At 42.4% G+C, this 25,417-nt stretch overlaps 1 protein-coding gene across 1 annotated transcript; it reads left to right on the top strand.

The window, feature by feature from the left end:
• Positions 1 to 1,671: 1,671 nt before the first annotated feature.
• Positions 1,672 to 4,227, top strand: LOC111950211 (POU domain, class 4, transcription factor 3-like). The gene is made up of 2 exons (XM_023967620.1): positions 1,672 to 1,891; positions 2,205 to 4,227. The coding sequence occupies exons 1-2, from the start codon at positions 1,772 to 1,774 to the stop codon at positions 3,099 to 3,101; spliced, it is 1,017 nt and encodes a 338-aa protein (XP_023823388.1). The 5' UTR covers positions 1,672 to 1,771; the 3' UTR covers positions 3,102 to 4,227.
• Positions 4,228 to 25,417: the final 21,190 nt, after the last annotated feature.

The raw sequence follows: 25,417 nt of genomic DNA, 5'->3' as shown, positions 1-25,417 counted from the left end.
TCTACAAGATCCTGTAATCAGATTTGGCCAACGTTGATAATCTTGAACTGACCCTATCCCAATGCAATGATGGGAAGGATTAAGATCAGGAATACCTGTAAATAACAAGTCTGTCGTTTTGGATGGGCAGCATTAAAGCGATCACTATTTCAGTCAGTCCAGATTCAACTAACATACTTTTGGCTTTAGCCTGGTGCTATGTGAGCCCATGGGAAGGCTGCAGTTTTAGAATAATTTTGACGATCATATTTTTTGATTACTAATAAAAAACAATTTTTACATGTTTTTGTACTTTTACCCCTTTTTCTGCACAATTTGTAGTTACAGTCTTGTCCCATCGCTGCAACTCCCGTACCGACTCGAGAGAGGCGAAGGTCGAGAGCCATGCTTCCTCCGAAACACGACCCGCCAGGCCGCACTGCTTCTTGACACACTGTTCGCTTAACCCGGAAGCCAGCCACACCTATGTGTCGGAGGAAACACCGTACACCTGGCGACTGTGTGAGCGTGCATGCGCCCGTCCCGCCACAGGAGTCGCTAGAGCGCGATGGGACAAGGACATCCCCGCCTGCCAAACCCTCCCCTAACCCGGACGACGCTGGGCTAATTATGCGCCGCCTCATGTTCTCTCGGTCGCGGCCAGCTGAGACACAGCCCGGTATCGAACCCGGATCTGTAGTGACGCCTTAGACGGCRGCGCCACTCGGGAGGTCTTAACTAATAATTTTAATGATTTTATTTATTTATCAGTAATTGCTCGAGAGATAGACATGGGATTAATAAATTARCCAAATCATATTTTCAAGAGAAATCTTATTATAGATTGCTCTTTCGTTTTTGAAAAGTATGAAGTACGCTAGTTCTTTATCTATACATTTTTAAATCAATGTAGGCCTATAACGTTACATAATGTCGATCATTTTTTAAGGAATTTTCTTTTTTAATGTGACCATTTTTAAAAATGTATTTATGTTTCTTTTTGATCTACCTTTGTTTCTTTTTTGCCTCTTGAAAAAATGTTTGTACATAAATCAAGAGTGGTTTCATATTCTAAGCATACATTGACTGGATTGAAGGGAATTAATCTATTGGTATATTTCATCTACACATTTTATAATTTCATTAATGCTATAGAATTTGTGTGGTATTAGATTTCACGTCTGCTATTCATTTGCCACACCCTCTGATTGTTGAAGACTGGCTGAAGGACCGTTCCCTCATGTAACTGTGTGGGAATCACCTGTCGCCTCGAGAAGCCTGGGGCTGTCCATGCTGCTGAAGCTAACCACGCTCCTGTTTTACCCTTGACGAGGAAAAAACTGCTAAGAAACATGACAAATTAATAAAAATAGACTGCACACATTATCTGTGTTCATTATATTACGTCTGGAACCACAAGTTAATGCAGCAGAAATATATAGGCCTAGAGTAGTTTATTGAGAATATGAACAAACAATTGTATAGGCCTAATCATATTTATAATCTATTATCACATGTTATGTATAGCTGATAATGAGCCTCTTAGGCCCATTGTTTTTAGTTTCATGGGCAATTTAATTGCGTTCACTTTCAACCGTGCATCACGCTTGCGCACAGCACCCAGCCCATTCCCATGACTTGTAACTTGTAAGTTGAGTAAAGGAGCAGGTGGGGTGAGAGAGAGGCAGAACGGGAGGCGCTGCCAATGGAAATAGCTCACTAACAGCAACGAGCCAGAGAACCGAGCCTGCCTCTATGTCAGGGCCACTTACCTGCAAAGTGCGCATCGAAGATGATGACCATGAACGGCAAGCAGCATTTCTCTATGCACCCTGTGCTGCAGGAGCCCAAATACTCTGGCCTGCACGCGAGTTCGGAAGGCATGCGCAGAGTTTGTCTGCCTGCCCCGCAGGTATGTTTCTCAGTCAATTATTTGAGGCACAAATGTATGAACAAATATCAATTTAAAACGTTTTAAGTGGATCAGAAAGGACTTTGTTTTCTCCCCTCTCGTACTCGTTCTTTCTTTCGTTCTCCCTCACAACCCCTCCCCCTCCCTCTCTTTCGCTCTCTCATCATCTCGTCTATTCAAGCAAAGCTGCTGCTTTCATATTAATGTTTATGACCTGTGCTTTGAGGAGGGTTCTCCCTGTGCTTAACATTTATTTGAATCCTGAGTTGACAGAATTCCCCACTGATTCCAGTATGCGCACTCTTGCTTCCAGCTCCAGGGCAATATCTTCGGTGGCTTTGATGAGAGTCTACTGGCACGCGCGGAAGCTCTGGCGGCTGCTGACATAGTCTCTCACGGCAAGAGTCACCATTTCAAGCCAGACGTGACTTACCATACCATGAGTAGTGTCCCCTGCACCTCCAACTCCTCTACGGTGCCCATCTCCCATCCTTCCACCCTGACCTCTCACCAACACCACCACCACCACCACCTCAACCAGAGCTTAGAGGGGGATCTTCTGGATCACATCTCATCCAGTCTCTCAGTGAGCGGGATGGGGGCTCCGGATTCCTCTATGATTACCACGCACCAGCACCACCTCCAGACCATGGGTCACCTCCACCAGGCTATGGCCATGGGTCATCCGCACTCTCTATCTGTGCACAACGGAATGTCGTGTGTCAACGACGTGGAGTCAGATCCTAGGGAGCTGGAAGCCTTTGCTGAGCGGTTCAAACAAAGGAGGATAAAGCTCGGAGTGACGCAGGCGGACGTTGGCTCAGCCCTCGCCAACCTGAAGATACCCGGGGTGGGCTCTCTCAGCCAGAGTACAATCTGCAGGTTTGAGTCCCTCACCCTCTCTCACAATAATATGATTGCGCTAAAACCTGTCCTCCAAGCCTGGCTCGAGGAGGCCGAGGCTGCTTACCGGGAGAAAAACAGCAAGCCAGACCTTTTTAATGGTAACGAAAGGAAACGAAAACGCACTTCGATAGCCGCACCTGAGAAGCGCTCGTTGGAGGCCTATTTCGCGATCCAGCCCCGTCCATCTTCGGAAAAAATTGCTGCAATTGCTGAAAAGCTGGACCTTAAAAAGAACGTGGTTCGTGTGTGGTTTTGCAACCAACGGCAAAAACAGAAAAGGATGAAATATTCCGCTGTGCATTAGTTCATTAACATTATGCATAACATACGACATTTTGAAGAGATAACAGGGATCTATCAACATTTCATCATGTCCGACTGGAATTTACAACCGAGACTCTATAGATTTATTTAAATGTTCATTATGTTGTCTCGTTCACTTTTTTTGTCCTCTAAAAGGCACATTTTTTTTGTTGTAGATTGGAATGAAACGTGTCGTGCTCATGGTCTCTTGGATTAAGTTTTCGTTGTTGTTGCTTTTACTTGACTGCATATCACAACTCTCTTCAATCACATAACTATAACAAATAGGCCTATAGAAAATGACCTATCTCTATCATGTGAGATGTCCTGTTGAATGCTCGTAAGTCCGGTTAGTTGTTTGGACAATTTAATGAATTACACCAACATTTTCACGTTTACTGTATGTCTCGGACTGTTTGGATTCATACTTGTATAGGATGGAATTAATGTGTTTTCACTCTATAGGTGTAACACACCCCCTTAAAAAACATATTGCAAATGAATATGCTCTCTTTGTGAACTAGCTGAACTTCGTTGAAAAATTAATTCACAGTTGTGTGCAAAAGAGGAAAATCACATTTCACAATATTAATGACACAACACGAGTTGATTTTCTTTAATAATTTTCAAGATGTCACTATTTTAACTAAGGCACGTCAAACGGGCATGGGAAAGCTGCTATATTTTGACATTACGTATTTTGATGTGAACATGTAAAACAGTTTGGAGTATCACTGAAATATTGTGAGTATTTTTCTTCACTCTTGAATTTCACTTGACAAAATGTGTGAAGTTGAAAATAAATGAATAAATCATTGAATATTTTATAAAATTCAGTTGAATCAGAAATTGATTATTTTGATTACATTGTACATGCTTAATTTGTGTTTTTGTCAGTTTTAGATAATTAGACCTAGCATTAACACTTCATTTAAAGACAGGAAGAAAAAGTTTACCMAGGCTTAAAGTAATTTTMCTATTTGTGTGAGTCTATGTTAAATACAATATCTCTTTCGTTTCTGGGGTTGGAGTAAGGGAATATTGACTCAGGGTTTGTTCTTCCGTGGTCTTTGAATAAATCATGCCTCAAGATAAAGATGGGCAATAAAATCATTGTAAAACCTTGAGTTTCACAGAGATCTTGACGTGTTGTATTTATGAATTCCCAATGCTCTGCTACGATTAAAAAGGAATCATATAGCACATAAATATAGAAAACAAAGATTATCAGTGCTGAATTTATAAACCAAAGTCAAACACCACGCAACACCACGCAACAATAACAATAAGAGACACATCATTTATGTTTTCCTTTTCTTTGACGCACTGTTACCAGGATCTTGGTCCTAATTAGAACTGTTTAAACAACGAATGCCCGTGTGCTCCTGGGGTATTTCGTGGGGTTTGAAATGATTAAATAATGAAGATGCAATATTAATTATATATTGGTATAAAATGAGGATTGTTGCTGTGCGGAGGGCTGAGAGTGTGGGAGCTCGTGACTCGAGGGATAGAGGCTTGTGACTCTCACAATTTCAGGTAAGGATTTGAAGACTTCTATTTATCTTTTAAACRCGTGCGAAAATAACAGATTGTTTTCCAGCCCTTTTATCTGTGTAGGTTTTTTACCCCGTGATTTTAAATGTGTGATTATCTAACTTACTATTATACAGCTATGGTTTTTTTTCTCCAGTCGGTTAGATGTTTTTAAATCTTTATATAAAGGAGTTTTTGGACTCAAGTTGAGTCTGTTATTATACGAATAAAAATACAACAATAGAATTTTGAAATAGTATGTCAAACTGTTATTAGAATTATTTAAACTAATAACAACTCACTTCATTGTAATTGTATTTATTCTCTTCGTGATTAACAAGTACTGTTGTATGAGTAATTTAGTATTGGATATTTTTTMGTAAAAGTGGAACAGGAGGTCTATAGGCTTTAAATAAATACAAATTTGGTTCGACTTGTGTAAATTCGATGCATGTATTAAGGGGAAGTGAAAACAAAAACAAAATATTGTTGATGAAAATAGAAAACAATATACTGTAGGGTGAATTAGGAATAAGTGGGACACTCTGCATTTTCGTCTTCTGTAACCTCTTTCGAAGTCTATCCAACATATTAGCCCAACACATGATACATTTCTGAAATCCTCAAGATGTGTCCTAATCACACACACACACAKAAAAGCATATTCACAGGAGGCATGACACACCCATGTGTGTACACTGAGTCAAAACCATATTTTCAGTTCTCATTTGGTAGGTTATAACTTGGGACAGCAGGTTATAACTTGGGACAGAACGTTAAACTGGGACAGCAGGTTATAACTTGGGACAGCAGGTTATAACTTGAGACAGCAGGTTATAACTTGGGACAGCAGGTTATAACTTGGGACAGCAGGTTATAATTGGGGAACAGCAGGTTAAACTGGGACACCATTATTATAGTCCTAATCGTACCACATGACAATTCAATTCAATTAAATTTTGTGTGATTTATAAACGTCACACCTTTTTCTGAATTCACTTCAAATAACAGTACCAATAACAGTACTAATACACAGTACCAATAACAGTACTACAAGAAAAAATGTGCTACTCCATGCTGTCCCACTTTGCAACACACTTTAGTAACTCCATGCGTCCCACTTCACAACACACTTTAGCTACTCCATGCTGTCCCACTTTACAACACACTTTAGCTACTCCATGTTGTCCACTTTACAACACACTTTAGCTACTCCATGTTGTCCACTTTACAACACACTTTAGCTACTCCATGTTGTCCCACTTTACAACACACTTTAGCTACTCCATGTTGTCCCACTTTCACAACACACTTTAGCTACTCCATGCTGTCCCACTTCACAACACACTTTAGCTACTCCATGTTGTCCACTTTTAACACACTTTAGCTACTCCATGTTGTCCCACTTTACAACACGCTTTAGCTACTCCATGTTGTCCCACTTTGTAACACACTTTAGCTACTCCATGCTGTCCCACTTTACAACACGCTTTAGTATTCCATGTTGTCCCACTTTATCTAGCTATAGTTGGTAAAGCGGGACAAAAAAAAGACTGAATTACAAAATGTAAACAATATTGGCAACTTGTTTCTGTATTTTGATGCACCAGTACATAGTATACACATTTACATCACAATTTGGCACAGTTAATTATTTCTGACAGTTTTATAACCTAAACATCCAAACAGAAGAAAAGATATGTCACTGATCTTACCATGTGCTTGCGGAGTGAGCTTCCAGTTTGAAGCTCACTCTGCACTCTATGATGTCACAGAAATGAGCTGATGAGATTTTGATCATGTGGTTTCTCTGCAAGGGCTTAGTAACAATAGTTTCGATTTTCTCTTGTCAGACCATGAAATAAACACTTCAAGATTAAGCTGCCCCAGTTTCTGAATTCACCCTATGTTATATGTCAATTTAACCTGCAGTTATGCTATTTTCCCAAGTGTGATCCAGGCTCTCTCCTGGATATTTTAGCCGGAGGATCAATATTTTGCAAATTAAATATATTCTCTTTGATCTTGAGATATAATTAATTGCTTAGGCAATGTATAATTTACTTTGATAAAGACGAATTTGAAAGAGTGGCAAAAGCAATGCAAATATATAATTGTCTGCTTGCTCATTATGATAACCTAATGGACACAATTCTCTCTCTTTTTCTATGTCTTGGGATCATGTGATATGTGGCTGCTATAGAGACAGTTTTAAATCAGGTTAAAGGCGTATTGTAGACGCTTTTATCTCAATATCAAATCAATTCTTGGTAACAATTAAGTACCTTAGTGTTATTTATTTTATTAAAATGGTCAAAAATAAACAAAAATAGCTTCTTAGCAAAGAGCTATTTCTCAAGCAAGAATTTAGCTAAGAGTGTTTGTGAGTGGTCTGCGTAAGGGGCCTAATTGGTTGAGGCTAATGGGAGGTATCTGTAACTTAAAAATGAGCTGTTATTGGCAGAGAGGTTTGAAACTCTCTTTGTTATTGGTCTATTAACTTACAGTGCATTCTGAAAGTACACAGACAGACCCCTTGACCTTTTACACATTTTGTTACATTACAGCCTTATTATAAAATGGATTAAATAGTTTTAAACTACACACAATAGCCCATAATGACAAAGCAAAAATTGGTTTTTAGAATTTTTGGGAAATTTATTAWAAATAAAAACGTAAATATCACATTTACATAAGTATTCAGACCCTTTACTCAGTACCGAATTCTTATTGGCAGACTCAATAGCCTTGGCATCTCAAATGACTGCCTCGCCTGGTTCACCAAGTACTTCTCAGATAGAGTTCAGTGTGTCAAGTCGGAGGACCTGTTGTCCAAACCTCTGACAGTCTCTATGGGCGTGCCACAGGGTTCAATTCTCGGGCCGACTCTTTTCTCTGTATATATCCATGTGTCGCTGTTGCTGCTGGTGATTCTCTGATCCACCTCTATGCAGACGACACCATTCTGTATACTTCTGGCCCTTCTTTGGACACTGCTCTAACAAACCTCCAAACAAGCTTCAATGCCATACAACATCCTTCCGTGGCCTCCAACTGCTTTTAAATGCTGGTAAAACTAAGTTCATGCTCTTCTTGCTGCCCGCACCCTCCCGCCTGACTAGCATCACTACTCTGGACGGTTCTGACTTAGAATATGTGGACAACTACAAATACCTAGGTGTCTGGTTAGACTGTAAATTCTCCTTCCAGACTCACATTAAGCATCTCCAATCTAAAATTAAATCTAGAATCGGCTTCCTATTTCGCAACAAAGCCTTCTTCACTCATGCAACAACCAAACATACCCTTGTAAAACGGACTATCCTACCGATCCTTGACTTCGGCGATGTCATTTACAAAATAGTCTCCAACACTCTACCCAGCAAACTGGATGTAGTCTATCACAGTGCCATCTGTTTTGTCACCAAAGCCCCATATTCTACCCACCGCTGCGACCTGTATGCTCTGGTTGGCTGGCCCTCACTACATATTTGTCGCCAAACCCACTGGCTCCAGGTCATCTATAAGTCTTTGCTAGGTAAAGCCCCACCTTATCTCAGCTCACTGGTCACCATAGCAACACCCACCCGTAGCACGCGCTCCAGCAGGTCTATTTCACTGGTCATCCCCAAAGCCAACACGTTCTTTGGCCACCTTTCCTTCCAGTTCTCTGCTGCCAATGACTTATATCTCCCTCTAACTTTAAGCATCAGCTGTCAGAGCAGCTTTCCGAMAACTGTACCTGTACACAGCCAATCTGTAAATAGCACACCCAACTACCGCACCCCCATATTGTTACTTATCCTTTTGCTCTTTTACACCCCAGTATCTCTACTTACACATCCATCACTCCAGTGTAAATGCTAAATTGTAATTATTTTGCCTCCATGGCTTATTTATTGCCTTACCTCTCTACTCTTCTACATTTGCACACACTGTACATATATTTTTCTATTGTGTTATTGAGTGTACGTTTGTCCATCCCATGTGTAACTCCGTGTTGTTGTTTTTGTCGCACTTTATTGCTTTATCTTGGCCAGGTCGCAGTTGTAAATGAGAACTTGTTCTCAACTGGCCTACCTGGTTAAAAAAAAAAAAAAAAACTTTGTTGAAGCACCTTTGGCAGCGATTACATCCTCGAAACTTCTTGGGTATGACGCTACAAGCTTGGCACACCTGTATTTGGGGAGTTTCTCGCATTCATCTCTGCAGATCCGCTCAAGCTCTGTCAGGTTGGATGGGGAGATGTCTCTGCACAGCTATCACAMAYCTATAACAAATAGYCCTATAGAAAATGACKTYTCTKTATCATGTGAGATGTCCTGTTGAATGCTCATAAGTCCAGTTAGTTGTTTGGACAATWTKATYAATTACACCAACATTTMCACGTTTATGTCTCGGACTGTTTGGATTCATATTTGTATAGGATGGAATGAATGTGTTTTCACTCTACAGGTGTAACACACCCCCTTGAAAGGAAATTAATGTGCTCTCTTTGTGAACTAGCTGAACTTTGTTTAAAAATATATTCACAGTTGTGTGCAAAAGAGGAAAACCACATTACAGTGCATTCGGAAATTATTCACACCCCTTGACATTTTCCACATTTTGTTACATTACAGCCATATTCTAAAATGTATTAAATTGTTTTTTTCCCCCTCATCAATCTACACACAATACCCCCAAAACAGGTTGTACGAAATTTTTGCTAATTTATTAAAAATAAAAACCACAAATATCACATTTACATAAGTATTCAGACCCTTTACTCAGTACCTTACTGAAGCCCCTTTGGCWGCGATTACATCCTCGAGTCTTCTTGGTATGACGCTTCTTGGTATGACGCTACAACCTTGGCACACCTGAKTGGGGAGTTTCTCCCATTCATCTCTGCAGATCCTCTCATGCTCTGTCAGGTTGGATGGGGAGGGTTGCTGCACAGCTATATTCAGGTCTCTCCAGAGATGTTCGTTCAGGTTCAAGTCCGGGCTCTGGCTGGGCCACTCAAGGACATTTAGAGACTTGTCCTGAAGCCACTCCTACGTTGTCTTGGCTGTGTGCTTAGGGTTATTGTCCTGTTGGAAGGTGAACCWTCGCTCCAGTATGAGGTCCTGAGTGCACTGGAGCAGGTTTTCTTCAAGGATCTCTCTGTACTTTGCTCTGTTCGTCTTTCCCTCGATCATGACTAGTCTCGCAGTCCCTGCCGCTGAAAAACATCCCCACAGCATGATGGTGCCAGGTTTCCTCCAATCTTGTTTCTCATGGTCTGAGAGTCCTTTAGGTGCATTTTGGCAAACTCCAAGCGGGCTGTCATGTGCCTTTTACTGAGGAGGCTTCTGTCTTGCCACTACCATAAAGGCCTGATTGGTGGAGTGCTGCAGAGATGGTTGTCCTTCTGGATGGTTCTCCCATCTCCACAGAGGAACTCTGGAGCTCTATCAGAGTGACCATCGGGTTCTTGGTCACCTCCCCAACCTCATGCTGGGGCAAAGATTCACCTTCCAACAGGACAACGACCCTAAGCACACAGCCAAGACAACGTAGGAGTGACTTCGGGACAAGTCTCTGATTGCTCAGTTTGGCCGGGCGGCCAGCTCTAAGAAGAGTCTTGGTGMTTCCAAACTTCTTCCATTTATGAATGATGGAGGCCGCTGTGTTCTTGGGGACCTTCAATGCTGCAGACATTTTTTGGTACCCTTCCCCAGATCTGTGCCTCGACACAATCCTGTCTCGGAGCTCTACGGACAATTACTRCGACCTCGTGGCTTGGTTTTTACTCTGACATGCACTGTCAACTGTGGGACCTTACAGACAGTTTTGTGGCTTCCAAATCATGTGAAATCAATTGAATTTACCACAGGTGGACTCCAATCAAGTTGTAGATACATCTCAAGGATGATCAATGGAAACAGGATGCACCTGAGCTAAAGTCTCATAGTAAAGGGTCTGACTTTACTTTACTGWATACTTATGTAAATAAGGTATTTTGTATATATTATTGTTTTGCAAACTTTTTTAAAAACCATTTTTTTCTTTGTCATGATGAGGTGTTGTGTGTAGATTGAAGAWGTTTTTATTTTATTTAATCCATTTTAGAAAAAGGCTGTAATGTAACAAAATGTGGAAAAGGCAGGCCAAAACTCCATCCCACCCAAACAGGCTGAAATTGCAGGCGGTCTTTTCAAACGTCTCTGACACTAAAAGGGCATTATCATAATTTCCACAATTTCACAGTATTATTCCAACCTCATAGAGTGGAAATATGCAGTACCAGTCTGGACAAAGTTTGGATATACCTACTCATTCAAGGGGTTTTCTTTATTTTTACTATTTTCWACATTGTAGAATAATAGTGAAGACATCAGAACTATGAAATAACACGTATGGAATCARGTAGTAACCCAAACAGTGTTAATGAAAATATATTTTTTATTATAGATTCTTCAAAGTAGCCACCCTTTGCCTTGATGACAGCTTTGCACACTCTTGGCATTCTCTCAACCAGCTTCATGAGGAATGCTTTTCCAACAGTCTTGAAGGAGTTCTCACATGCTGAGCACTTTTTGGCTGCTTTTCCTTCACTCTGCGGTCCAACTCATCCCAAACCATCTCAATTGGATTGAGGTTGGGTGATTGTGAAGGCCAGGTCATCGGATGCAGCACGCCAWCACTCTCCTTCAAGATCAAATAGCCCTTACACAGCCTGGAGGTGTGTTGGGTCATTGTCCAATTGAAAAACAAATGATAGTCCCACTAAGCYCAAACCAGATGGGATGGCTTATCGCTGCAGAATGCTGGGGTAGCCATGCTGGTTAAGTGTGCCTTGAATTCTAAATAYATCAGTGACAGTGTCACCAGAAAATKACTCCCACACCATKACACCTCCTCCTCCATGCTTTATGGTGGGAAACACACATGCGGAGATCATTCATTCACCTGCTCTGCGTCTCACAGAGACACGGCGGTTGGAACCAAAAATCTCATGTCTGGACTCATCAGACCAAAGGACAGATTTCCATCAGTCTAATGTCCATTGCTTGTGTTTCTTGGCACAAGCAAGTCTCTTCTTCTTKTTAGTGTTTTTTAGTAGTAGTTTCTTTGCAGRAATTCGACCATGAAGGCCTGATTCACACAGTCTCCTCTGAACAGTTGATGTTGAGATGTGTCTGTTACTTGAACTCTGTGAAGCATTTATTTAGGCTGCAATCTGGGGTGCAGTTAACTCTAATGAACGTATTCTCTGCAGCAGAGGTAACTCTGGGTATTGCTTTCCTGTGGGYGTCCTCATGAGAGCCAGTTTCATCATAGCGCATGGTTTTTGTGACTGCACTTGAATAAACTTTCAAAGTCCTTGAAATTGACTGACCTTCATGTCTTAAAGTAATGATGGACTGTTGTTTCTCTTTGCTTGTTTGAGCTGTTCTTGCCATAATATGGACTTGGTCTTTTACCAAATAGGGCTATTTTCTGTATACCACCCCTACCTTGACACAACACAACTGATTGGCTCAAACGCATTAAGAAGGAAAGACATTACACAAATTAACTTTTAACAAGGCACACCTGTTCATTGAAATGCATTCCAGGTGACTACCTCATGAAGCTGGTTGAGAGAATGTCAAGAGTGTGCAAAGCTGTCGTCAAGGCAAAGGGTGGCTCCTTTGAAGAATCTCAAATATAAAATATATTTTGATTTATTTAACACTTTTTTGGTTACTACATGATTTCATCTGTATTATGTAGAATGTAGAAAATAGTTAAAATAAGAAAAAATCTTTGAATGACTAGGTGTGTCCAAACCTTWTGACTGGTAGTGTATATAAAACACATGAAAATCACATTTTTGACAGCACTGGACCTTTAAATAAGATTCACCAAAAAGTTAAAGGTATAAATGCTCATATCATTCAATTGAACTGTTTTGTTAGCGTTGTTTGCATGTATTTCTGTTGACGTTTTACAAACTTTAGACTAGAGCATTTTCTGAATGTATTTTATCTCCCTGATTTAAGTTGTTTGGACAATTTGACCATATTAATGTTAAATAAATGAGAGGAGGGTTAAATCTTTTTTTGGCCAGGAAGCCGTGTGTAAATTATTGATTGCTGTAATAGCTCTATTGATATCATGATTCATAACCCTCTTCTTGCTATGAGGTAAGTTGAGCTAAAGGTTAGCGCAGACAAGGAGCGTGTGGCGAGTGAGTCCTGTTCTATTATTCATTCCCAGTTGAAAGGTATTGCAATTTCGCATTGCAATTATTGAGCTGCATTGGCTCTGTGGAACCTGTATTTATTAAACATTGTTATGTGCATTTTCACTTCAGTTCATTTGCAAAATTGCTGCAAAATATAGCTGAAATAAGGCTCTGAAATCTAAGTATTAGATTGAGTATTTTTCAAGTCAATTAACAATATATGGGGGAGAAAATGTTAAGCCAGCCACAAGAATGGTACATTTTAGGTATTGCAAAATTAAGGACATACAAATATAGTAACCAAACATGACATTTCTTATTAAATGGGGATTCATTGTCTTGGGTAAAATATTGAAGAATAAGATGCATTTTGGTTGTCAAGTCTTTTTGGGTGGTGGCCTTGATATGTCTGTATTTGTGGGTGTGAGTGTTCGAGAGAAAGAGAAGAGAGAGGGGTAGAGAGCGAGAGGGAGAAGGAGAGGGAGAAGGAAAGGGAGAAGGAGAAAGTTACGTTTGCTTGAGATGTTTTCATGGAGCGGAGATGCGGTGCTTGACAGAATGGGGATGAGAGCACTGTTTAATTGCTGCAGACTGCATCCAGGACAGTGTTCTGCACCCCACACCTCTCCCTTCCCCTCCCCTCCCCTTTGCCTACCCTGGGTGGTTGTTCAGTGTTCAGCAGTCCCTGTGAGGAGAGCGAGGGGGGGAGGTAGAGGCGATGGCAGAACCAAGACACCACCATCTCAATTATTCATAAAGTGCCAGCAGCAACAAATGAGAATGTGACCAATGTGGAGGCAGACAGCTACCTCTGTGCGTTTTATTAGTCTTCTCTTATTATCATCACATGCCAAGCCATTCCAGGCCTCAGCTCCTCCCCAGCATGTCACCGAGTCATCCCATCCAGAGGGATTCTGTTACTGGGAAACATGAGGCTAGCCACCCTTCAAACGTGAACTTCGAGCGTCCTCTATTCCCCCTGTTTCCTTCCTCTCTTTCTCTCCTCCCCCACTTTTGTTTTACTTGTCTTTTCTCTCTGCTGTTTCATGAACCTTTCTCTCTGGTGATGAATCTTAATCGAGATGTTTTTCAACAAAAGTGACAGAGGTGTGCCTGTATGACAATGGATACTTGCCACTGCTACCGTATACACTGAGTGTACGAAACAGTACGAACACCTTCCTAATATTGAGTTGCACTCCAATGCTTCTCACAGTTGTGTCAAGTTGGCTGGATATCCTTTGTTTGGTGGACCATTGTTGATTCACAAGGGAAACTGTTGAACATGAAAAACCCAGCTGCATTTCGGTTCTTGACACAAACTGGTGGGCCTGGCACCTACTACCATACCCTGTTCAAAGGCACTTACATCTTTTGTCTTGCCCATTCACCTTCTGAAAGGCACACATACACAATCCATGTCTCAATTGTCTCCTCCCCTTTATCTACGCTGATCGAAGTGGATTTAACAAGTGATATTAATAAGGGATCATAGCTTTCACCTGGATTCACCTGGTCAGTCTATGTCATGGAAAGAGCAGGTGTTCCTAATGATTTGTCCACCCAGTGTACGTTACTAACATTGCTTTTGATAATCTTTCCCACCTTGACTACCATCACCTGTATACATTTCTACATACAGTAGAATACATATGGACACCAGGTTGGGATTCTTTTTGTCACTTTTAGTCTCAGTCTCTTTACAAGGGAGGAACCTTGTTACAGAAGTATTTTAAACATTGTTCAACTGAGCTTGTGAAAATGTTTTTTTTAAACAAAGACTACACTGCCCCATTCTCACTCTTCATACTAAATAATACAACCAAACCTAGCTGCCCAGAATACCTGTCTCTCCATATAGGCTCCCACAGTCCCCCCATGCTCAGCCTGTCCAGCAGGGTCTTACGTTGAGAGGGGATGTGTGGAAAGCTGGCTATTCAATAGCCTCTACAATCAGGGTATTTTCAATTCCGGTCCTGGAGGGCCAAACCACTTCCAGTTTTTGTTTATACCTGGTGTCCCAGGTCTGAATCATTCTCTGATTAGAAGGAGAAGATGAAAACCAGAAGTGTTTCAGCACTCTAGGACCAGAATTGAATATCCCTGCATTATGAATGGGTCAGTGGTTATTTCAGGCTGCTTTTCCCTTGACCTCCCATACTGACACTCTGCTCTTCATTTCAGCACAAGCACAACAGAGACACTCACAATAGTCCTCCTGACTAAGGTATCTGATTACCCTCGGTTCGGACACCCAAATTGCACAATTTGACCTTATGKAAATGTACGCTGCTGCAATTGTTTGCAATCTGTAGTTAACGTCGCTGTTTAGATACAATTTGTGTTAATAGGGAAAACAGACTAAGCCTATTTAAGTTGCATATTTAAATCATGAATCTGTTTTTATAGCTCACATGAAACTAAGGATAAATATGTGCAAATCCAAGAGCATTGCTATATTTTCTTAACATCTTTTTTTTTTTTTTACAGTCAAGCACATAAAACACTGGTAAGATGTCTTCTCACTGTGCTAGCTAATTCAAACAGTGAGTCAGGGTAGGGAGGGCTACTGTTAGGACATACAGCCTGGGATGCCACCTGCTTCATTCAGCACCCCCAAGAATAGTATTATACACCACATGCATAATTAAACAACGCTCCATTATAAAAGTGCCATGAGAAATGAGATTAACCCACTCAGAAATAACTCACACTGGCGTGATTTCCACAGAAAAGCACTTAAAAGAGCTTGTGAAACCAGAAACGATACGAACACATCTCCTCAGTCTCTAGAAACCTTATCCAAAAAGTTAACAGAGAGAGGGAGAAAAGGTAGGAAGCCTTCAAAATAGAACGGCCATCTTGTTTCATCTCTACTTTTCCAAGTCGATCACATCAGGTGGGTTCACTTTTTGACCTGTGGAGTTTGACAGTAAGGTCTTGTGACAACAGGCGCCCATAGAAAGCATCCGGACCGAAGCACTAGAGTGGGCTGCAGGGCAATCACATTATTGTCAGGAGTTGAATTCTGTCACTCTCCATGGGCTGGCTTTTGAAGAGACATGAAAACAGGGCGAGACCATAGAGGGGCCCCTGGATATCCCACAGCAGGTGCAGCCAGTGGCCTCCTGCTCCCCAGGCCTGAAGACTGCCCTGGGGCTAAACTCCCAAAATCACAAGATAAAAACCCCTGCCAATGGATTTGGCTAAGGCTTACAAATAGTATTCCTGAGCTCAATTACAAGGGGATTTTATATGTGGTTGTGGTTCTACCTGCACAGATCAGATGTGATCGGGGAAGCCTGTGTGATCAAGTTGAATGGGAGGGCAAATTCCATAGCCTCCAGGCATCAGCTCATTACTGTTTAATAAGGTATTCTCTTGGGGATTGGGATCCTAACTGTACTATAGAAAGATCGGTTACCGGAAACCTTCATTACCTCCCATTCTTGCCCTCTGCAACAGTATTCAACGCAACCCTTGGCCCTAAAAATTATATTTCTGCAGTTTCTCCTGTTATTTATGTGATATTGAAGATACCAAAATCTATAGCTAAGAGGTTTCCTTGAGATATACAAATAATGACAGGCAAGGACATGCAACACCCCAGAATATATCAAACTAAATCTAGCTCACCCATGTTTACCGTGAATAAATAATGAAATATTAAGCATAAAGCTGAATAATTCAACGTCGCCATGAATAATCATATTCTCTCTGCCTTAAGGAGTTGATAGACCAGTGAGCAGAAGCACCACCAGCAGGGTACAGTGTTGCACTATAAAAATGGTGCTGACGGCAAAGGAGGGAGACTCTGGTTTTATTATTTAGTAATAAGGTAGCACATACAGCGATGGACGGCTGCTAGCCAGTAGTAAAGCTCCAACTGTGTGGCCTCCACTCAGAGCTCACCTTGCATCAAGTCACTGAGTGATCTTTACATTGTCCATCGACTTTATGTTCGTATTCTTACCTATTAATATTTCTTATTGTTGTTGCATTGTCGAGAAGTAAGAATTTGGTTAAACGGTGGATATACCATGCGTATCCTTGTCATGTGACAAATCAAAACTTGAACTTGAACATTGTCCAGGGAAGGAGGAGAGTGGCAAAGCAAGTTCACGCCAAAAGCTCTTCAGCRCCAGCATTTACAGTAAGGCCCACTACAGGTAGACCCAGAGCATCTAAAATCATTGCTAGCAAACACAAAGTAATAGTGATTTAAAGTGTATGTGAGTGAGATGTCAGTAAGTTTTGCAATCCGTAGTCTTCTATTTAGATTTCAGCTACTGTGGATGAAGGCCAGGATAATTTGTTTTTTTGCGATCTCAGTGGGAAGGACCAGTCTAACCTGTCGATTGACAATTAATGTAAGTCATTGGAAAAATTTCTGCTAGATTTGAAAGTTGAAAACAAATGACATATAGTTGTATTTTATTTTAGTAAAAATATTGTTTATCACAATTTTCATATTGTTAACAGGTGTTACCAGATTTTCTGTCCACATTAGTTTAGGTTGTTGAGTAATCTCCTGAGCTCCACCTGGTTGCCTTTGCTCTTCTCCACAACGGGGCAGTTTTTCTGAAAAAGTCTCGTTTTTATTGACAATGGTGCTGGCTCTGCCAAGTCCTCACGCATTGGGCAACTGAGACATATTGTTATGCTTTTATTGTTGATCTCTGGTAATGTGCGACCAAACCCTGGGCCGGTAGATACCATGCAATCTCTACCGACAGGCCAAACCCTGGGCCGGTAGATACCATGCAATCTCTACCGACAGGCCAAACCCTGGGCCGGTAGAGTAATCATGCAATCTCTACGGACTCCCTAGGATTTAAAAAACACAACAGGCTTTGGCCTCTTGCATGTTATTTCCAAAAATAGACATGTTTAGAATTTGGGCCAATACGACAAATACAGACATCATGGTTTTTATCAGAAACTTGGCTAAAGAAATCTGTGTCAAATAACTCGATTTCTATCGATGGGTACACGGTTTTTAGACCGGGGTTGCAATTTATGTGAAATCCAAGTTTAACGCCTCATTAAAAACGAGACAAACAAGCTGCCTAGGGACAGAGATAGCACCGCTGGTTATTATGACCAAGGCCCACATTAAGAGCGCGAGACAAACAAGCTGCCTAGGGACAGAGATAGCACCGCTGTTATTATGACCAAGGCCCACATTAAGAACGAGACAAACAAGCTGCCTAGGGACAGAGATAGCACAGCTGGTTATTATGACCAAGCCCACATTAAGAACGAGACAAACAAGCTGCCTAGGGACAGAGATAGCACCGCTGGTTATTATGACTAAGGCCCACATTAAGAACGAGACAAACAAGCTGCCTAGGGACAGAGATAGCACGCTGGTTATTATGACTAAGGCCCACATTAAGAACGAGACAACAAGCTGCCTAGGGACAGAGATAGCAACGCGTGGTTATTATGACTAAGGCCCACATTAAGAAGACGAGACAAACAAGCTGCTAGGCGCTAACGGAGACGAGAGATAGCACCGCTGGTTATTATGACCAAGGTCCTCATTAAGAACGAGACAAACAAGCTGCCTAGGGACAGAGATAGCACGCTGGTTATTATGACCAAGGCCCACATTAAGAACAGACAAACAAGCTGCCTAGGGACAGAGATAGCACGCTGGTTATTATGACCAAGGCCACATTAAAGACGAGACAAACAGCTGCCTAGGGACAGAGATAGCACAGCTGGTTATTATGACCAAGCCACATTAAGAACGAGACAAACAAGCTGCCTAGGGACAGAGATAGCACCGCTGGTTATTATGACTAAGGCCACATTAAGAACGAGACAAACAAGCTGCCTAGGGACAGAGATAGCACCGCTGGTTATTTATGACCAAGGCCCACATTAAGAACGAGACAAACAAGCTGCTAGGACAGAGATAGCACCGCTGGTTATTATGACCAAGGCCCACATTAAGAACGAGACAAACAAGCTGCCTAGGGACAGAGATAGCACCGCTGGTTATTATGACCAAGGTCCTCATTAAGAAAGAGACAAACAAGCTGCCTAGGGACAGAGATAGCACCTGGTTATTATGACCAAGGCCCACATTAAGAACGAGACAAACAAGCTGCCTAGGGACAGAGATAGCACCACTGGTATTATGACCAAGGCCCACATTAAGAACGAGACAAACAAGCTGCCTAGGGACAGAGATAGCACCGCTGGTTATTTGACTCAAGGCCACATTAAGACAGACGAAAACAAGCTGCCTAGGGACAGAGATAGCACCGCTGGTTATTATGACCAAGGCCCACATTAAGAACGAGAAAAACAAGCTGCCTAGAGGACAGAGATAGCACAGCTGGTTATTATGACCAAGGCCCACATTAAGAACGAGACAAACAAGCTGCTAGGGGACAGAGATAGCACCGCTGGTTATTATGACCAGGCCCACATTAAGAACGAGACAAACAAGCTGCCTAGGGACAGAGATAGCACAGCTGGTTATTATGACCAAGGCCCACATTAAGAGCGAGACAAACAAGCTGCCTAGGGACAGAGATAGCACCGCTGGTTATTATGACCAAGGCCCACATTAAGAACGAGACAAACAAGCTGCCTAGGGACAGAGATAGCACCGCTGGTTATTATGACTAAGGCCCACATTAAGAACGAGACAAACAAGCTGCCTAGGACAGAGATAGCACCACTGGTTATTATGACCAAGGCCCACATTAAGAGCGAGACAAACAAGCTGCCTAGGGACAGAGATAGCACCGCTGGTTATTATGAACTAAGGCCCACATTAAGAACGAGACAAACAAGCTGCCTAGGGACAGAGATAGCACCGCTGGTTATATAGACCAAGGCCCACATTAAGAGAGACAACAACAGCTGCCTAGGGACAGAGATAGCACGCTGGTTATTATGACCAAGGCCCACATTAAGAACGAGACAAACAAGCTGCCTAGGGACAGAGATAGCACGCTGGTTATTATGACAAGGCCCACATTAAGACACGACAAACAAGCTGCCTAGGGACAGAGATAGCACCGGTGGTTATTGACCAAGGCCCACATTAAGAACGAAAAACAAGCTGCCTAGGGACAGAGATAGCACCGCTGGGTATTTATGACCAAGGCCCACATTAAGAAACGAGACAAACAAGCTGCCTAGGGACAGAGATGCAGCACCGCTGGTTATTATGACCAAGGCCCACATTAAGAACGAGACAAACAAGCTGCCTAGGGACAGAGATAGCACGCTGGTTATTATGACCAAGCCCACATTAAGAACGAAAACAAGCTGCCTAGGGACAGAGATAGCACCCTGGTATTATGACTAAGGCCCACATTAAAGAGCGAGACAAACAAGCTGCCTAGGACAAGATAGCACCGCTGGTTATTATGACCAAGGCCCACATTAAGAACGAGACAAACAAGCTGCCTAGGGACAGAGATAGCACCGCTGGTTATTATGACCAAGGCCCACATTAGAGCAAGACAAACAAGCTGCCTAGGGACAAGAATAGCACCGCTGGTTATTATGACCAAGCCACATAAGAACGAGACAAACAAGCTGCCTAGGGACAGAGATAGCACCGCTGGTTATTATGACCAAGGCCCACATTAAGAGCGAGACAAAAAACTGCCTAGGGACAGAGATGCACCGCTGGTTATTATGACCAAGGCCCACAATTAAGAGCGAGACAAACAAGCTGCCTAGGGACAGAGATAGCACCGCTGGTTATTATGACCAAGGCCCACATTAAGAACGAGACAAACAAGCTGCCTAGGGACAGAGATAGCACCAGCTGGTTATTATGACCAAGGCCCACATTAAGAACGAGAACAAACAAGCTGCCTAGGGACAGAGATTAGCACAGCTGGTTATTATGACCAAGGCCCACATTAAGAACGAGACAAACAAGCTGCCTAGGGACAGAGATAGCACCGCTGGTTATATGACCAAGGCCCACATTTTAAGAGCAGACAAACAAGCTGCCTAGGGACAGAGATAGCACCACTGGTTATTATGACCAAGCCCACATTAAGAACGAGACAAACAAGCTGCCTAGGGACAGAGATAGCACCGCTGGTTATTATGACCAAGGCCCACATTAAGAACGAGACGATCAGACGGCTTAGGGACAGAGGTAGCAAGAGATACAAAAAAGATATAAATTGTTCTTTGTAACAGTGGAAACACCCCCACCGCTACCAATTCTGTCCAATCTGTAAACATTAAAACCGGACAGAGACACATCAGAGTCCAGCACAGAATTATTCAGAATTATTTAGAATTATTATATGTACAAGATTGTCTAGAACGGATCCATTGGGCCTATGCCTCGAGCGAGGATGTGGTTTAAAACAAGAGTCTACAAGGGATACCTATTGCAGGCCTGAAGTATGATGACAATGCTGATAATTTATGGTTGGGATTACCTGAGCGGYACTTGATTATAAATTATGAAGTGATTATAGTGATTATAAACCAATGTCTCAGCGCAGCCTTGAAATGCGAGGACAAGGTCCAGGCACTTAGATGATTTGGATGGACCCCATCCTCTCGGTAGAGCATTGTCTGTGTCCAAAAGGTGTCAGAATTATCCACAAAAGTAACTCCAACATAGTTACAGTAGACTTGTAGCCAGTTGTATAGTGCCAACAACCTACTGAATCGCTCAGTGATGGCATTGGGCCTGAAATAATTGGACGCTTGTTGGAGTCTTTCAGAGTTCCAATCAGTTCTTTAAAATCCTGTTTCAGACGTTCCAAGCTAGCCATCCTAATGTCATTAGATCCCACATGGATTACAACAGTGAGAGCCCCAGTGTTCCGGCATAAAACGGTAGGCCTAGTAATGTCCTGTACCCAAGCCCCAGGATAGCACAAGGATTTTGCCTCGAGAAACAAGATTTCTCACCATAAAGCTGCCAATTATAACGGCTGGTGAGATGGCAGAATAGGTCTGACAGTTTTTGCGCCTCGAGGCCGCATTGTGACTGACGGAGGAGCGAGTGCGTCAGACACCCTCAAGGTCCAGTATTCCGAGTCCAAAGCAGAATCCCACTGGGAAGGAGTCCGGATAGGGGACGATTGCGTTGGAACCTCAGAAGCCAGGAGGGTGAAGCTGTTCGACAACTGGAATTGGGTCAGTCTTGCCACAAGCCGCTTCCCTCCATTTGGCCAACGGCGGATGACGTGCTTCTACGGTTGGGCAGCAGGAATGGTGACAGTATTATCAATCAAATGTATTTATAAAGCCCTTTTTACATCAGCTGATGTTACAAAGTGCCATACAGAAACCCAGCGTAAAACCCCAAAACAGCAAGCAATGCAGATGTAGAAGCACGGTGGCTATGAAAAAACTCCCTAGAAAGGCCGGAACCTAGGAAGAAACTTAGAGAGGGACCAGGCTATGAGGGGTGGCCAGTCCTCTTCTGGCTGTGCCGGGTTGAGAAAGTGAAATGAAAAAAAATACTTATTTCAAAAAATGTTTAAAGAAAAAAACGGAAAAGTGGTGTGCACATATGTATTCACCCCCTTTGCTATGAAGCCCTTAATAAATAAGATCTGGTGCAACCAATTACCTTCAGAAGTCACATACAGTGGGGCAAAAAAGTATTTAGTCAGCCACCAATTGTGCAAGTTCTCCCACTTAAAAAGATGAGAGGCCTGTAATTTTCATCATAGGTACACTTCAACTATGACAGACAAAATGAGAAAAAAAATCCAGAAAATCACATTGTAGGATTTTTTATGAATTTATTTGCAAATTATGGTGGAAAATAAGTATTTGGTCAATAACAAAAGTTTATCTCGCAATACTCTTGTTATATACCCATTTGTTGGCAATGACAGAGGTCAAACGTTTCTGTAAGTCTTCACAAGGTTTTCACACACTGTTGCTGGTAATTTGGCCCATTCCTCCATGCAGATTCTCCTCTAGAGCAGTGATGTTTTGTCCTCCAAACACGACGAGTTGAGTTTTTACCAAAAAGTTTCTATTTTGGTTCATCTGACCATATGACATTCTCCCAATCTTCTTCTGGATCATCCAAATGCTCTCTAGCAAACTTCAGACGGGCCTGGACATGTACTGGCGTAAGCAGGGGGACACGTCTGGCACTGCAGGATTTGAGTCCCTGGCGGCGTAGTGTGTGTTACTGATGGTAAGCTTTGTTACTTTGGTCCCAGCTCTCTGCAGGTCATTCACTAGGTCCCCCCGTGTGGTTCTGGATTTTTTGCTCACCGTTCTTGTGATCATTTTGACCCCACGGGTGAGATCTTGCGTGGAGCCCCAGATCGAGGGAGATTATCAGTTATTATCAGTATGTCTTTCATTTCCTAATAATTTGCTCCCACAGTGATTTCTTCAAACCAAGTTGCTTACCTATGCAGATTCAGTCTTCCCAGCCGGTGCAGGTCTACAATTTTGTTTCTGGTGTCCTTGACAGCTCTTTTGTCTAGCCATAGTGGAGTTTGGAGTGTGACTGTTTGAGGTGTGGACAGGTGTCTTTATTACTATAACAAGTTCAAAACAGGTGCCCATTAATACAGGTAACGTGGAGGACAAGAGGAGCCTCTTAAAGAAGAAGTTAACAGGTCTGTGAGAGCCAGAAATCTTGCTTGTTTGTAGGTGACCAAATACTTATTTTCCACCATAATTTGCAAATAAATTCATTAAAAATCCTACAATGTGATTTTCTGGATTTTCTTTTCTCATTTTGTCTGTCATAGTTGAAGTGTACATATGATGAAAATTACAGGCCTCTCTCATCTTTTTAAGTGGGAGAACTGAGATAAGGCGGGGCTTTACCGAGCAAAGACTTATAGATGACCTTGAGCCAGTGGGTTTGGCGACGAATATGTAGCGAGGACCAGCCAACGAGAGCATACAGGTCGCAGTTGTGGGTAGTATATGGGGCTTTGGTGACCAAATGGATGGCACTGTGAGAGACTGCATCCAATTTCCTGAGTAGAGTGTTTTGAGGCTATTTTGTAAATGATATCGCCAAAGTCATGGATCGGTAGGATAGTCCGTTTTACGAGGGTTTGTTTGGCAGCATGAGTGAAGGAGGCTTCGTTGCGAAATAGGAAGCCGATTCTAGATTTAACTTTGGATTGGAGATGCTTAATGTGAGTCTGGAAGGAGAGTTTACAGTCTAACCAGACACCTAGGTATTTATAGTTGTCCACATATTCTAAGTCAGAACCATCCATAGTAGTGATGCTAGTCGGGCGGGCGGGTGCAGGCAGCAATCTGTTGAAGAGCATGCATTTTGTCTTACTAGCATTTAAGAGCAGTTGGAGGCCATGGAAGGAGTGTTGTATGGCGTTGATGCTCGTTTGGAAGTTTGCTAACACAGTGTCCAAAGAAAGGCCAGATGTATACAGAATGGTGTCGTTTGCATAGAGGTGGATCAAAGAATCACCCGCAGCAAGAGCGACATCATTGATATATACAAAGAAAAGAGTCGGCCCGCGAATTGAACCCTGTGGCACCCCCATAGAGACTGCCAGAGGTCTGGACAACAGGCCCTCTGATTTGACACACTGAACTCTATCTGAGAAGTAGTTAGTGAACCAGGCGAGGCAGTCAATAGAGAAACCAAGGCTGTTGATTCTGCCGATAAGAATACGGTGATTGACAGCCTTGGCCAGATCGATGAAGACGGCTACTGTCTTTTATTGATGGCGGTTATGATATCGTTTAGGACCTTGAGCGTGGCTAAGGATTTTTATTTCTAAAAAACATCCCACAGAGCACCATTAAATCCATTATTAAAAAAAGAAAAGAATATGGCACCACAACAAACCTGCCAAGAGAGGGCCGCCCACCAAAACTCACGGCCCAGGCAAGGAGGGCATTAATCAGAAAGGCAACAAAGAGAACAAAGATAACCCTGAAGGAGCTGCAAAGCTCCACAGCGGAGATTGGAGTATCTGTCCATAGGACCCCTTTAAGCCGTACACTCCACAGAGCTGGGCATTACAGAAGAGTGGCCAGAAAAAAAACATTGCTTAAAGAAAAAAATAAGCAAATGCGTTTGGTGTTCGACCAAAAGGCACGTGGGAGACTCCCTAAAGATATGGAAGAAGGTACTCTGGTCAGATGAGACAAAAATGTAGCTTTTTGGCCATCYAGGAAAATGCCTGGCGCAAACCCAACACCTCTCATCACCCCGAGAACACCATCCCCACAGTGAAGCATGGTGGTGGCAGCATCATGCTGTGGGAATGTTTTTCATCGGCAGGGACTGGGAAACTGGTCAGAATTGAAGGAATGATGGATGGCGCTAAATAATTTGAAATTCTTGAGGGAAACCTGTTTCAGTCTTCCAGAGATTTGAGACTGCGACGGAGGTTCACCTTCCAGCAGGACAATGACCCTAMGGCATACTGCTAAAGCAACACTCGAGTGGTTTAAGGGGAAACATTTAAATGTCTTGGAATGGCTTAGTCAAAGCCCAGACCTCAATCCAATTGAGAATCTGTGGTATGCCTTAAAGATTGCTCTACACCAGTGGAACCCATCCAACTTGAAGGAGCTGGAGCAGTTTTGCCTTGAAGAATGGACAAAAATCCCAG

The sequence above is a fragment of the Salvelinus sp. IW2-2015 genome, linkage group LG23, assembly GCF_002910315.2.
Source record: "Salvelinus sp. IW2-2015 linkage group LG23, ASM291031v2, whole genome shotgun sequence".
NCBI lineage: Eukaryota > Metazoa > Chordata > Actinopteri > Salmoniformes > Salmonidae > Salvelinus > Salvelinus sp. IW2-2015.
Note: the sequence above shows the minus strand (reverse complement) of the source record. Positions and strands in the feature narration are given on the sequence as shown.

Bases quoted from the DNA above. Each gene is read 5' to 3' on its own strand.
- LOC111950211 (XM_023967620.1), top strand. From the start codon at position 1,772: ATGATGACCATGAACGGCAAGCAGCATTTCTCTATGCACCCTGTGCTG. The intron at 1,892-2,204 runs GTATGTTTCTCA...TCTTGCTTCCAG, and splicing joins TTTGTCTGCCTGCCCCGCAG to CTCCAGGGCAATATCTTCGG.